This window comes from Neomonachus schauinslandi, chromosome 6 (assembly GCF_002201575.2).
Source record: "Neomonachus schauinslandi chromosome 6, ASM220157v2, whole genome shotgun sequence".
NCBI lineage: Eukaryota > Metazoa > Chordata > Mammalia > Carnivora > Phocidae > Neomonachus > Neomonachus schauinslandi.
Window position 1 is genome coordinate 18,554,467 of NC_058408.1, and position 16,735 is coordinate 18,571,201.

A 16,735-nucleotide genomic window follows, 5' to 3' on the forward strand; every position below is an offset into this window, starting at 1 on the left:
TTTTACTTTTGAGATTACAAGCATGGAACTTTATAACTCAAGGATCTGTAGAGATCTAGTGCACCCTTAATTTTACAAAAAAAGGATATTGAAGTCTGAGAAATTAACTTATAAAATCTGAGGTAGCCTAGTTGGTCAGTAACAAAGACAGAAAACAATTCATGTCTCCCTACTTACAGTCATGAGGGGATCTTCAATGGCATAAGCACTGGTTTTGAGACCAAGCAGCCCCAAATGTAAAGCCTACATCTTTGATGAGTGAGCAACTGGTTTGCTCCAGGAATATAAAGATGGATAAAAATGTAGAAATAGAATAATAGGGGCACCCGGGTGGCTCAGTGGTTAAGCGTCTGCCTTCGCCTCAGGTCATGATCCCAGGGTCCTGGGATCGAGCCCCGCATCGGGCTCCCTGCTCCGCCGGAAGCCTGCTTCTCCCTCTCCCACTCCCCCTGCTTGTGTTCCCTCTCTCGCTGTGTCTCTCTCTGCCAAATAAATAAATAAAATCTTTAAAAAAAAAAAGAAATAGAATAATAATGATAATAAGGAAATAGAAATAAAATAAAAAGATGGAAAAGTCCTGCCTTGAAGGCATTCACGGTTCAGGGAGTTAACAGGTGATTTTAGTGCAATGGAATGAGTACAATGAAAGAGACCTTCAGGGATACTAGGAGTGAGAAAAAAAAAAAGACAACAGTTTTATGTTTTTATTTGTTAATCTGTAAAATGGGAATCATTATATTAGGGTTGTTTGGGGAAGTAAATGAAGTCATATATGAAAGCACATTCACATAATGAAAACACAGTATTTAGTTCTATGTTTTTCCTTTTTCTTGTCTACACTCTCTGTTCCATTAAACATTGCTGACTTATTTTATAGTTCTTTGCGATATAAAGTTGTTTTATTATAATTACTTTGAAAATAAGTGTGAAGACTCAAAGAGAGAATGTGCTTCATTTTTTAAACTTTATTCTTAACTTTTATTTAAATAATCCCGGTAAATTCTAATTATTTCACTGTTAATTATTTGGAAGTTGTTTTTCAAGTGTGTCTGATCTTAATATTTTTTTTTTTGATCTTAATATTTTTAATGACATTAAATATCTTTCCTGATCATAGAATCACACATACTTATTACAGAAAAATGTAATAAAAAGTCTATAAAACTTTCCAACCAGAGATAAACACTTAGATACATGTACTTAAAATCTTTATATTCCACAGGTTTATAGTTTAAAAAAGTAAAATCATAGAGAAATCATTTGAGCCGTACTTTATACTTTTGAGTTTTGGAGTTTTTTGTTTGTTTTATTTAACTTTGTATTTGAAGGAGTATGAAAGAATTTCTCATAGTATTAAATATATTTTAGAGTAAAATCATATTTAATGTCATTAAAAATCTGAATTTACCATTTTGTGAGCAAGTAGTTAATTTCTCTAAATTTATATTCAAAATAACTAATTTAAAGCTATGCGGTAAGATTTCAAAAACTCTAAAATGTAAGGGTATATTGTGTTGTAAATTTTTGCATGCACTAAAATAAATAAAATTTCATAAATATCCCATATATGTGTTTAAGAAGTATATCATGTTTAGCATTACATGTTCAGCATGTACAATTCTATATATGATACAATTGTACTGGATTCAATACTCAAGTTATCTGCTTTTTCCCACTCCTACACTGCTTTTGTGTGTGTGAGATCTATTTCATCCATGAAGAATAAGAATGGTAGATTAAAATTTCATGTGACAGTTACGTTTTTTTTAACTTCCTTTAGAAGGTCTAGTATAATATACCACTCATTAGATAGTATTATATGGATTGTAAGAGAATTAATTGATCATCTTTTTGGCTTTTATGTTAGGTGTAATTTTGTTTTAAATAACTAATAGCAGCATAATCAAATAAATGTTTTAATCCAAATGCAGTAATTATGTTTAGGCCTTGACATACATATATTCATTACATTGACCATATGTTTTGTTTTTCTGCAGTCACCTTGTCTTAAGTTGTATTTATCATTTTCATTTTTTTATGTTTGTTTTTATATGTAGCAGTAAATTTTAAGATATAGATGATGCTTTTTGTAAACACCAGTTGTTGCCCTTAAGGCTTGCAATGACATTTAATCTTATTCTTTCCCATTTCTACTTTCAGAATCTAAGTAAATATAAATTTTGACTTTCACTTAAAAATTTTTTAAGATATTACTGCCTTTAACGTGGTTTTTCTTTTAGGTATTTATTTTTATCAATTGAGCTTATTAGACCCATGTGATTTAATCATGATCTTTCATGTTAAATATTGTATCCTCCAAGAATTATATTTTAACATTTCCATGCAATTTTATAACCATCCTTGCAATTTTTACACTTACTGTGTGTAATGGTCTTTAATGTGAATTTTACTCTTATTGCTGCATTTGATTTATTTGCATTATTATGCTATCTTACTCAATTCCCTTTTCTTTTCAGATTATTTTTTCTTACCATCTCTTCTGTTTTGTAGATTCCAGTTTCTTAACAACATATGGAGAAGACAGACAAAGTGTACATGTGTGTAATACTTGTATATATGCAATTGAGGGGGGAATCATAAAGAGGTCATCTCTCCCACTGAATTTTTATGGTAATTTTTTTATTCCTTTTGTTCTGCCAGTTTTTTATTTGGTCCTTTATTCCTCCTGTGAGAATGGTCTCCCTCCAATGTGACATGCACTCTGTCATATACTGCAAACCCAAAGGTGCTATTACTGTCTTACTTTATGTGATAGAGAATGGAGAGCTCTATCAATACATAGAGTTTGCTAAGAGACAGTATGTGAGTCACTTTTTCCCACTTGCTCTTTGTTTGCTGGAGTGCACTGGTATGTAGAAATTTGGGCTTAACTGTCAGTATGTAGCTGTCTTCATCTAATGCAAGAGTTACCCTGACACTAATTTCTCTGACAGGATGAACAAAAAAAGTCCATGAGAAACTCTATTGACTACCTTCAGGGCTCTTTCTCTTTTTATTCCTAATTTACTTCTGAGAAGCCTTGTCATTAATACATAATCATCAATGTCAGTAATCACCTTTTTCCTCATAGAGTTACCAGATAGAGCAGATAAAATACATTACAACCAGTTAAACTGTAATTTAAATAAACAATGAATGATTTGTTTTAGTATAAGTATGTCCCACATATTATATGGGTCATACTTAACTGGGAACTCTCTATCTACCATATTATTTTGGGGAACTACCATTTTAAAACATGTTAAGAAAGAGAGAAATCATGTAAGTATTGAATCACTAAATTCTACATCTGAAACTAATATTACACTGCATGTTAACTAACTGAAATTTAAATAAAAATTTGGAAAAAAAAGAAAGAAACCAATTATTTATACTCTGGTTATATCACAAAGCAAGGTCTTGCAATAGAGAGAGGGCTGCATAGTTTCTACTAAGTGCCAACTCCGGGTTTCTGAGTAGGTAGTTGAGTATGTAGCTCCCAACTACATTTCAAGTAACTATCACCTTTCAAGACTATTTGGCTTGCTCTATCTTAACGCATTTAAATACGTTTGCTAATCACTGATTCTTATAACTATTGAAATGCCTTTCGTAGTTTGGCAGAAAATAAAGTGTCAACTATAATCTTGTGTTGTTATGAGTTTTTATCCTCCTCCCACCTTCACCTCCTTCCATGGATTCATAGTCCTTTAGGAGGAAATGTAAAGTGTTTGTGTCAAGAATTGCTATTTGGAAGAAAGACATTTTAAGCTAGAATCCTCTTAGGTTTTTTCATTTAAAAATGTATGCATCCTTAAATAAAGAAGCTCTTTATACTAAATGCTATCTTTACCATTTCATATGATTTATGGTATCATTAATAAATACCTGTCCAATTTATATTCCTGACAAAAAATACTTTCATCAATTACATATGGTACATGGAAACCTTCCCCAAACTTAGAGGCTTAAAACAAGTTGTTTTTCTTTTGTTTTGGTTTGGTTTGTTTGTTTGTTTTGATGAGTCTGTGAATGAATGAGCAATATTGGCTGAGCTCAGCAGGATGGTTCTACTCCTATGCCTAGGGGCACTCATGTATTTTCAGTTTTCTACCAGTTCGGCTTGGGCTGAATATTTTAAAATGGCCTCACTACTTGTCCAGTGATTGTTTCTGTCTGATACATCAGGTCCAGAGAACATCAACTGGTCTGGTTCTCCTCTGCTCCATGTGGCCTCAGCTCCTCTATTGGTCTAGAGGGAACCTCTTCACAGAGTAGTTTCAGATAAAATTCAGGGCAACAAGCACTTCATAAGATATTGCCTGCATCATACTTGCTGATATCTCATCAACTGAAGCAACATGGATGGCCAAGCCCAGAGTCAGTGAGAGAGGTAATACACAAGGTTGTTGAGATGGGGAGGCCAGACACGTTGGAAATCTTAAATGCAACAGTCTAACACAATTTTATTAGGTCTCTGGCAACAGAGAATGCATATTAGATAGAAGGATATATTTACTGAGCAAAGCTGACTAATATATGCAAACAGAGAAACAAGAGTGGTACAATGGATTTGGTTTTTGAATATTAACAAGTTAGTCAATTATCTTTGGGGGCTTTTATTTTTGTTTCTGTTTTTTTTTTTTAATTGTAGTAAAATGGTCATTGAATTTGAATTAGAAATAATAAGTTTTTTAATGTTTGTTGTTTGTAAACATATTATTTAAAATCTCTGAATGCTAGCTTTTAGAAATTGATATAATAATAATCAGTGGGGGGGCACCTAAGTGGCTCAGTCAGTTAAGCATATCCCTTCAGCTCCTGGGATGGAGCCCTAAGTCAGGACCTGGGATCAAGCTCTGAGTCAGGACCCAGGATAGAGCCCCAAGTCAGGATCCCTGCTCAGCGGGGGGTCCACTTTTCTCTCTCTCTCTCTCTCTCTCTCTCTCTCTTTTTCTCTCTTTCTGCCCCTCACCCTGCCCCCCTCGTACTCTCTCCCTCTCTCAAATAAATAAATAAAATCTTCTAAAGATAATAATAATGCCATCAATGAAAGGCTATAGCAAAAATCACATATAAAAATATGTAAGGTCTTTGTAAACAACAAACAAGCAAAAATTTTATTTTTGCACATGAATGCATGTATAGATACTAAACTATAATGGAGCATATACTGCTCTTATAACTAAATATTTCTATAAAACTTATGAGTTTAATAAACTTTAATCATAAATATTGAATTTAGGAACAATTCAAAGGAAAAAATTAATTTACTTAACTTGAGGATTTCATTTTTTCAATTCAAAGCTAACACAATCTTTACTTACTTTTAAAATTTTTTATACTGTGAAATATACAATACTATATGACTAATGGTCTAAAATAAATATTTAGAATCTAAAGAACACCAGTGTAATGATCACCCATTTTAAGAAATTCAGTATTGTCATTTTCTTAGAAATCCCCCATGTTCCATGCTAAAAATACTATCCTTCTTACTTCCTCATAGAGATAATCACTACCTTGATTTTTGTTATAGTCATTTCCTTGCTTTTCTTTAGGTTTATCAACCATCTTTACATATGCATCTCTAAATAATATAATTTAGTTTTGTGAATTTCTTACAACAGAATCATATTGTGTGCAAATTTTTCCTGTGTTCAGTTTCTTTCACTTAACATTCTGTTTGGAGATTCATCCATGCTGCTATGAGTGGCTATGTTCCTGTTAATGTTATATAACATATATATATATAAAGTATACCTGAATTGATCAGTATCTTTTTTATGTTTAATGTCTGGTGTTTTAAGAAATTCTTACATATCCCAATATCATGAAATACATGTTTTCTTCTAAAAATATATGTTTTCTTCTAGAAACAACATTTTTCCCTCTCTATGTAGATCCTTATTCCATAGAAAGTAGATTTGTATATATGGTATGAGGAAAGGATCTGATTTCTGCTTTCCTCATATGGATACCCAAATTACATACCACTTATTCAAAAGCTCACCCTTTTCCATAGATTATTTCATATACCCCTGTCATATATGAAATGTCTATACATTTGTTTATCTTTCTAGACTATCTTGTCCTTTGCACAGTATTTTTTAAATATAATTTTTTTTCAGAGAGCATGACCACGAAAACCAGCAAGGCACAGCATTTAGCATTTATTTCAATTGTTTCTTATTCTCACTCAAATTTTGTTTTGAAAAATTGTTTCAAGGAATTTAATTGTAGTAATAGGACATATCTTTATATTTATCTTGGAAGATTATAAAAAAAAATCAGAATTTTCCCTATGATTCACTTGTAAATGTGCTTAAACACAGAATATTAGAAGTTTGGCAAAGAGAAAAAGGGCTTTTACATTGTATCACCATATTTGAAGATCTACATGTGTGAAATGTTTCTTTTATGGAAATAAAAATCACCTCCCTATGACCATAGAACTTACAGCTCTGATTCAAGATAACTCTAAGTTTGAGTTACTTAAAGTGAGTTCCTTGTCCAGAGCTCTTATAATTTATGAAAAGAATGAGAATCTCCAGGCCTGGAACAAATTATGCATTTGCTGGTATCCACAGTGCCTAAGGGTATTTCTAGAACATAATAACTAATTACTTGGCTCCAACTTATTAAGGGACCAAATGTGCTACTATTCTACACTTTCGAGTGGACAAAATTTCTCCAAGCATAGCCCATTTTCTAAAAGTGAGAGTACTTAAAATACCTATGCTTAGGTTCTATTATCAATCTTCAGCTAAGAGGGAAAGATAGCTAAAAACCCAATTTTTAGTGTTAACCAAGTAACAAGTGTTAACAAGTTCAGTCTAGATCTTCCAATTCAATGATCTACTCATAAAATAATCATTTCTTAAGTCATAGTGTTGTGTCAGAACAAAATCTAAAAATTCTTTATAATTATAACAAATAAAAATACAAATATAAGCCTTGTTAGTTGACAAAAATGCACTTTATCAAAAAAATAATGGCACATTTTTTTCCTCTAAGTCTCGATCATGATCCTAATAATAATGTTCAATGGTTATGATCTACCTGTTCTATATTTGCGGTGAAAAGAAAAGTATGTTGGTGGCGAAGGAGATAAAATGAAGACAACTGAAAGAGATTTGACCTAGTTATTTTAACGGGCTTAATAGGTTTTATATTGAGAACTAATGCCTTTCAGAAACTATATCAATGCAACACCCCACATGAAGGAGCTTATAGCAGTAATAATAAACACTAATAGAATTTGGCTGATCACTTTTTGAAATTATGTGGTCTTTTAAAATGGTTAATCTAGCACTTAATATGGAAAAATATTAATTTTCCAGCTGTGTCTCTTCAATACTCACAAATTATTTCAGGGCAAACATTTATAAAAGATAAAGTCTATAATAATTATTTTTTAAGACAAATACTTTTAAAGTAAAAACAACAACAAAAAGTTATTTTAATCCTTAGATTTGAGATTCTCTAATATCTCAGAAACAAGTTTAACTTCACCAGGAAAAATGCTGACCCATTATATTGGATGCATAGGTGGATAAAATTCTCTGAATTTTAGGTAAATACTAGTTGGATAAATGAAATATCTCACTGTTCTGACACAAAAGGAACCCTCACAAATATATTATATTGTTCATTGTATAGCAACCATCAACAAATATAGCATCATTAAGCAATGTTTCAAAGGTAACATAAGAAGTTATAGCCTGCTCTTGGCAGGGCTAAAGGGATGTTGTATTCCATTGTTTATAAACAGACAAGTCCAATACATATTTATTCAAAACCCAAAGGCAAAAACATAGGAAGGATGAGGAGTATAGGGCTAATGAAGGTCTTTAAGACCTTCATTATAAGTTATAGGTTATATATGACTAAAGGTTATATATGAGCTTTGCAAACACATCCCAAGGCATTATTTTTCATTACCTTTCACTATGACGATCCAAATAATGACTGTTTCATTCAACTTAGAACCTCTAAAGACATGTCAAGCCATGTTTCCAACTCACAGCTCATCGACCAATAAGCTGAGCCAAACAATCACACACAAGACAACACCTCAGACCTCCCAGAGATGCCAATAGAGCATGGAGACACGCTCTGGGTTAGTTTGTTTGACAGACTGTTAAAAATCCTCTTGCAAGATGCTAAAATATTAGACATTCTTACAATCTTAAATTCAAGTAGCTCCACACAATTTGTAAAGGAAATCTGGCTAAACCAACAAACACATGTAAAAAGGAATAAGCTAGAATCATATTATATTGACTGTTTCCTGCTGCATTTCAGAAAGAAAATCTTTAATATTTGTCATGTCATTTTTTTAAAATTAGGATAAATCTTTTTATAGACTTGTGACCATGCTCTGACTGCCTAGACTAAGGGATTTCTTATTAAACACACACACTCACACACACACACATAGAGCAGTGTGATTTCATGGAACTTGCTCAGTACCTTCAGTCTGTTCTGTAAATATGCACTGCTGATAGGATTTATAAATTTCTCGCAATGCTGTATAAAAGACTACATACAGACCAGAAGCACAGTGCCCTCTGGTGCACATACAACATAAAATAAAATATTTATATAACAGTATCTACATAGATACAGACATAAAAATACAATGCTCAGTTTTGCTTCTACATAAATGCTAAAACCAACTGCTGGGAATTGTAAATTTCTATCATGAAGAAACAAACCAAACTGATAACTTTATATAAAACATTCTTTATGGCAAAGATCAATACAATCTAATCCAGTCAGGGAGCCATTTGTACACTCTTCTATTTAATGTATTCACTGGGCTTGGGGAAAGCAGGCAGTCTGTTAGACTTAATATATGACTCCTTTTGTGTAACTTATTTAGATTCAAATATATAAGAACAGTAAAAGTTAAAGGCTGTATATCTCAACCCCCTCCTTTTCCTTGGCCTTTGCTGGCATGTCACATTTATCTGCTACTTCTTTTTAACCCATCTTCATTTTCCCCTTTTTACCTTTAAGGGGAAAAAGAATGAGGTGACTTAACTTCTCAGTGACTAGTAGAAGATACCATTTCCATTTAAACTAAAAAAAAAGATAACATAGCATGGTATAAGGTAGAAAGGAATCTCAGGAAAATTCATTGAAGCATTTGGCTATTTAAAATGATAAACTCAACTTCAAAGTTAATTAGAATATACTTTAGGGAGTGAAGTGTAACATTCCTAGAATTTGAGAGTGATGCACAACCGGTCACCATTACTAGTTTCTTGGGTTTTTAAAATTATTATTATTTGTTTTCAATAGCTTGTTACATTTATAAGAAATACTTTTAAATAACAAGAAAACAGTACTTGTGAATGGTAAATAATAACCCTTCTGGTAATAACCCTTTCCCGTCTGAAACTTTCCCTTAGAGAAACTTAATTACATACAACTTTCAAGGAAGATAGCTCTATAATTGCTTTCCCTTTGCTTCATACCTGTATATCTTGTATCTTGTGCTAAATCCCTGCCGGCTTCTGTCCACAAAATCTGTGTATTCCTGTGAGCGATGGAAGGGTCCCTTATCAGAGAGGAGCCAGTCGAAGGGGCTTGTGGCATGCTGATCCGAAACAGCAGCAACCGCTAAAACCCAGCAATGAAGACTCAGGGCTATCCACTCCCATAGAGCCATCAGAGAGAACAATTCAGCACCAGCTCTGCTCCGCCATATCATGCTTCCACTGGGGATTTAGAGCCTTCATTCTCTTAGCTTTCCCTCAACACCTAGACAAAATACACAGGCAATTAGTTAGCCCCTAGAAGATTCTTTTCTAGCAATTCAGGTGCTGAGGTGGGAAATTCCTTTTTGGTTAAATCTAATATCATTTGTTTCAAATTACATGATAGTGAAAGTGAATACTAAGTAAAACAAAGTAATATCTTTTTTTCCGAAGCTCTATGTCTTTGAGACTTTGTGTCCTTCTGTATTCAATGGAAAATAAGTCACTGAGTCGTAACAGACTTGGTCATGACAGCGTCATACAGCCACAATTGGTTTGGACAAATACTTTTTTGCTTATGTGTCTATAACATTGGACGCTTTCAAAATAAATATTGAATATGTTTAATTATCTCATAAATTGTGCTATGAATTTTAATATTAAGTGTGTTTTATTGTTTAATTGCTCAAGAAAAAATGCTTTAAAAATGAATTAAATATATTCAGGAACTGAAAGGAATAAAATTGTGTGCCTAAAAATACATAAATAAAGTATTGTATTTATATATGTATGTGTGTCTGTCTGTCTACCTATCAATTATCTATCTCTATATATAGATGGATGGATGGATGGATGTGTGGGGGTGATGGGTAGGAGGGGAGATCTGTGTGTTTTCTCAAATTTTTTTTTTCCATTATTCTATTAAGGACAAACTTCCTTGATTATTAAAGCAGAATCATGATTAAACTATTTCTAGGACCTTTACAAAACTTAAAGGTGCATCCATGTCTAATTCATGAGATAAACAGGCATACCTACAAAATTCATATATGCACAAATCTAAGACAATGCAGATTACACATAAACTATGAAACCACATACATTAATTTTATACACATTCAAAAATAAAGTACCAGGAGGTGCAATCCCAAAGTGGTATAGTATAAATGACTTTACACAAAGCAGCTGATGCAATGTCTATATGCTACACAAAATATTCTACAAATATTTGAATTCAATTTTACTTTCCATCTTCACCAATCTTTTCCAATATCATTATTTATAGCACATAGAACTATGCAGTATATAAATTCTGACTAATGAAAAAGTTTTGATTGTGAGAGTTTTTAGTCAACAAAATCTCTTTAGAAAGCAATCAAAAATAAAATATTTAATTATAATAGTTGTCATATTTCCCTGGTGTTTGGGTAAGGCGATTGATATTTTTAATTTGCTTTCTGGTTATAACCCTATAATTCCTAATTTAATCCTATACTATTTACATATGAAAGGCATACAGCAATAATTTCACAACTATAAAAGTATTTCAAACAGTGATACAATATGACTGACCTAAGTCATCAGATCCAGTCATACACACCACACAATTAGAAGGACCAATGCCCACATCCTGTTATGAGTTGCCCCAATCATGTGAGTTTTTCTACTGTGATGATTAAACAATGCCCTCTTTTATAAACAACAACAGAAGTCTTACACGTAAAGACACTTTAAAAATTGTTTATCATAATAAAGGATGACATAATATAATAGAAAGGTTTTTGGAATATTAGTTGGGAGTTTCAGGATCTCCATCAATTATTTGTATAAATGTGGCACTAAAAATGATTCAATATATAATTTTTAATGCTGATTAAGAAAATAAGTACTTTTAGATATTGTTTCTTGTGTGGGAACTATACCACTTATCTTAAAATTAATATATTTCATTTATATTCATAACTAAGAATTATTACTATGTTTAATGGTATAGTATAATCCCCTTATGACTAATAAATATTTATCTTTTTTAAACACATATTTTTATTCTGCTGATCAAATATATTCAAACTAGAAACATTTAAACATTATTACAAAAAAGTTATATTTTCTTATGTAAAGCATCTAGCATAGTGCCTAGAATGTTGGAAGGACATTAGGAATGCTTCAAAGTATATTTCATACTGATATGATATCATATAATTATATACCATAAAATTAAACCTAACTCTTTTTGCTCCAGCACATGATTTTGTAAGACACACAGCATTGAGGGGCACCTGGGTGGCTCAGTTGGTTAAGCGACTGCTTTCGGCTCAGGTCATGATCCTGGAGTCCCTGGATCGAGTCCCGCATGGGGCTCCCTGCTCGTCAGGGAGCCTGCTTCTCCCTCTGACCCTCCCCCCTCTCATGTGCTCTCTCTCTCATTCTCTCTGTCTCAAATAAATAAATAAAATCTTTAAAAAAAAAAAAGACACACAGCATTGAGAAAGTAGTATACAATTGACTTGGATGGCATATAAGGTCTCTAAAATTCTGTGATTTTTCAATATATAATTGGTCAGAACCACTCTATTTACTCTTTTCTTTACCAAATGTGTTGAAGATGTTTCATGGTTGTCATAGTTCCTAATCCTAACACAGAAGAAAATGGAAAGATTTTCTTGTATTATGTGTGGGGGAACTACCTAAAATATTAATATTAGGTTTTAATTATTTCTGTTTCTTCTACTTCTGATTTGGCTACATGCTCCTACTTCTGTTCAGTAATGGGTTTTTTCTGAAAGAAAGTTTATTAGCAATGATATTATGAGAATATCAATACTGTCCAAATTTATATTAATTTTGGGGATCTCTTGAAATCATTATAATTATAAGGTCTTTTTTAAAGACATGAACAATAGGGGCACCTGGGTGGCTCATTCGGTTAAGCGGCTGCCTTCGGCTCAGATCATGATCCTGGGGTCCTGGGATCGAGCCCCACGTCCAGCTCCCTGCTCAGCAGAGAGCCTGCTTCTCCCTCTCCCTCTGCCTGTCACTCTGCCTACTTGTGCTCTCTATCTCTGTCAAATAAATAAATAAAATCTTTAATAAATAAATAAATAAATAAAAAATAAAGACATGAACAATAACCAAACTATGATACCCGACATTTCAAATCAAGCCACCTTTGAGAAACTGACTTTAAGAGTTACAAAACAGGGAGAAAAGTAGTGTTGGAATACACTAAGGCAAGGATGTATGCTTCCAAAGATCTTAGGACAAGTGGTCATTAGACTCAATGTTCACCAAAAAAAAAAAAAAAAAAAAGGACTTCATTCACCTAGTTTGTTACAAAAGCAGGTAAATGCATATTTGTAAATGAGTAGTAAATTTTAAATTATTCCTGAAAGGCCTGAATTGGTTCCTTTATTTGGTTTTGATTAATAACAATATTTACCCTTGTGTGAGAGATGAGTTTATGATATAGATTGCCAATTTCAAAAGTAGTGAGTAGGGTTCTTTTGAGGAATCTTGGAGGTCACTACTGAAGTAAACAGCTACACTTAGATGTATTACTAAGGAAGGGAAATCATGAGGCCCAATGAAAGGAAGTAAGAATTATTAAACTAATAAGTGAATTCACCAATTTCACACCCTGGAGTGTAAGGAAATGCCAAAATGATCTTGAATTTACTATTTCTGACTAAGTACCTAAGAGGCCAACTGAAGAAACTACAATGTCAATGCACAGTATATTCTGAAACATGTAAGGGTGTCTTTTATGAATTAAAAAAAAACAACAAAACATTAAAAAAACAAAAAACATGAGTTCATATTTAAAAAGTGTCATTTAATTAAAAATGGTATTGATCAAGTTTTTCTTTTCAAAAATTAAGAGGAAGCAGTAAATATTGAAATATCACATTTAAAAAAAAATAGATAGGGCGCCTGGGTGGCTCAGTTGGTTAAGCAACTGCCTTCGGCTCAGGTCATGATCCTGGAGTCCCAAGATCGAGTCCCGCATTGGGCTTCCTGCTCGGCAGGGAGTCTGCTTCTCCCTCTGACCCTCCCCCCTCTCATGCTCTCTCTCTCTCATTCTCTCTCTCAAATAAATAAATAAAATCTTTAAAAAATAAAAAAAATAGATATTTAGTACATGGCCTTCTCTTATACCAAATTCTCACCAAATTTTATTTGGTGAGAACATTATCAACTCACACTACTTTATTACTTGCAAATACTCAAAAAGTTCGTGCAGAAGAAAACACACCAAAGGAAGTTACATATATAGTAATATGCATAAAGCATATAATAAATACATAAAATAATATGTAACATGTTATATATAATATATATAATATATATTCTAGTATATAATAAATATTTCTCCTCATTAGCTCTCCTTAATCCTATTCCAGGGTGGCAGTGCATTATTTTTATCTAAAATACTGGCATATCTGGGCACCTGTGTGGCTCATTCGTTAAGCATCTACCTTCGGCTTAGGTCATGATCCCAGGGTCCTGGGATAGAGCTCCCTGCTTAGCAAGAAGTCTGCTTCTCCCTCTCCCACTCCCCTTGCTTGTGTTCCCTCTCTCGCTGTGTCTCTCTCTGTCAAATAAATAAATAAAATCTTAAAAAAATAAAAAATAAAAAATAAATAAAATAAAATACTGGCATATCATATGTATTTGAAATTCATAAAATAATGGAACTTATAAAATATTTCCTATAATATTATAAATGAATTTCTAGTATAATGGAAATTACAAAGATAGAAGATTATGAATTATTGACTTAGACTTAATATCCTTTAGATTGGTGGGTCATGTCATAGAGGTTCATCTTTTAGACCACATGATCTAATATCTAGCTGAATGTTCAAAACTAATTATTACTATTTGTTGAACAATTAATATTGCATACTATATAATTCCTTCTTTTAGGTTTGCATTTGAACTGATTTTTGTTGCTAACATGTTCAAAATAGTTTCTCAGGAAATAAAACCCACTTACAATCTTGCATATGCAAAGAAGCTTCATAAAATAATTGTGTCAAAGAGATTTCTTTTTCTTTAATTTTGAAAAATTTAAAACCTACAGGAAAGTTGAGAGGCTAGTACAGTAAACACATATATCCTTCAGCTACATTTACCAATTATTTACGTTTTACCACATATTCTACTCTCTTTCTCAATCCCATATTTTTTTATGGAGCAAGGGTCTAAGGAAAATTGACTCCTTTGCTGCAGATAATACACCCATTTTCCATATTCCTCATCTTCAGCAACTGCTACACTGCACTATAAAATAGCTCCTTAATATTCATGAATCACTAATATTGGATTTTGTAAGTATAAAAAGTTAAATCTTCAAAATAAAGTTTCCAATTCCTAAAATGATTGCATTTATTAAAAAGCCACAGTCTTCTTTAATAATCTAAAGGAATATATATTATTTTATTTTATTTTTTTTATTTATTTTTTTTTTTTTAAGATTTTATTTATTTATTTGAGAGAGAGAATGAGAGAGAGCACATGAGAGGGGGGAGGGTCAGAGGGAGAAGCAGACTCCCTGCCGAGCAGGGAGCCCGATGCGGGACTCGATCCCAGGACCCTGGGATCATGACCTGAGCCGAAGGCAGACGCTTAACGACTGAGCCACCCAGGCGCCCCTATATTATTTTATTAAAGTATAAATATTAGAATATTTTTATTATTAGAAAATAAATATATTTGTATATAATGCTCCCAGAATCTATTAAAACATATAGTATATTATTATATTATCATACCATATTATATATGGTATTTTATTACATATTAGAATAAATGTTGGGTCTGAAGTAAATATCCACTAAATAAACACTGTATAAGTAAATGAATGATGGAAGTGTTAAAATATATTTTTAACTGTAAATTTTCAATAGTTTTTCAAAATAGTTATAGTTTATATTTCTTTTTAGTAGAATTACTAATAAAGAAAACCACAATAAAAAAGTAAATATTAGTTCTCATTTACAATGTGCAAAATACCCTGATACATTTTGGTATGAAGCTGGATGACAGGTATCATTAAAAATAGTGCTTTAAGGGGCACCTGGGTGGCTTGGTCTGTTGAGCGGCTCAGGTCATGATCTTAGGGTTGTGGGATCTGAGCCCCATGACAGGGCTCCACACTCAAGCAGGGAGTTTGCTGGAGATTCTCTCTCCCTCTCTCCCTGCCCCTTCCCCAGCTCATGCGTGCCTATGTGTGCACTCTCTTTCTCTCTAAAATAAATAAATAAATCTTTTAAAAAATAATAATAAAATAAAAATACTTCTTTGGTCCTCAGAAACTTAAAATCAAATGAGGAAGGGGGCACCTGGGTGGCTCAGATGGTTAAGTGTCTGCCTTCAGCTCAGGTCATGATCCCAGCGTCCTGGGATCGAGCCCCGCATCGGGCTCCCTGCTCAGCGGGGAGCCTGCTTCTCCCTCTCCCTCTGCCTCTCTCCCTGCTCATGCTCTCCCTCTCTCTCTCTCTCTCTGTGTCTCAAATGAATAAATAAAATCTTTAAAAAAAAAAATCAAATGAGGAAGGCTTTATGTGAGGCAGAACACATGGCCTATGGTAATCTCTTAGGACCCAATACCTCTATCAACTAAAAATCAACATTCTTCATTTTTTTTCTCTTTCTGGTTTCCTTATCTCATAAATGATACTTCCATATATTGAAATCTTTAAGCCAAATTCTTTTTTATTTAAATTCATGAATCACTAATAATCACTAATAATTAATATACAGTGTATTATTAGTTTGAGAGAGAGAATTCAGTGATTCATCAGTCTTACATAATACCCAGTGTTCATTATATCACATGCCCTGCTTAATGTCCATCACCCAGTTACCCCGTCTCCCCACCCAACTCCCCTCCAGCAACGCTCAGTTTGTTTCCTATGATTAAGAGTCTCTTACGGTTTGTCTACCTCTCTAATTTCATCTTGTTTTATTTTTTCCTCCCTTATTCTATGATCCTCTGGTTTTGTTTCTTAAATTCCACATATGAGTGAGATCATATGATAATTGTCTTTAGCCGATTGACTTACTTCGCTTAGCATAATACCCTCTAGTTCCATCCATGTCGCTGCAAATGGCAAGATTTCATTGTTTTTTATGCTGAATATTATTCCATTGTATATGTATACCACATCTTTATCCATTCATCTGTCGATGGACATCTGGGCTCTTTCCATAGTATGGCTATTGTGGACATTGCTGCTATAAAC

General features: G+C 32.9%; 1 protein-coding gene across 2 annotated transcripts in view; it reads right to left on the reverse strand.

Moving 5' to 3' along the window:
* The window catches only part of BRINP3 (BMP/retinoic acid inducible neural specific 3), a 344,861-nt gene extending 335,140 nt beyond the window's left edge, over positions 1-9,721 (reverse strand). Inside the window, exon 1 of one of the 2 annotated variants that reach the window (XM_021686643.2) lies at positions 9,486-9,721. In XM_021686643.2, the coding sequence (XP_021542318.1) occupies positions 9,486-9,721 (236 nt within the window). The remainder of the gene's footprint in view (positions 1-9,485) is intronic. The other variant, XM_021686645.2, reaches the window with a different exon arrangement.
* Between the last annotated feature and the right edge of the window lie 7,014 nt (positions 9,722-16,735).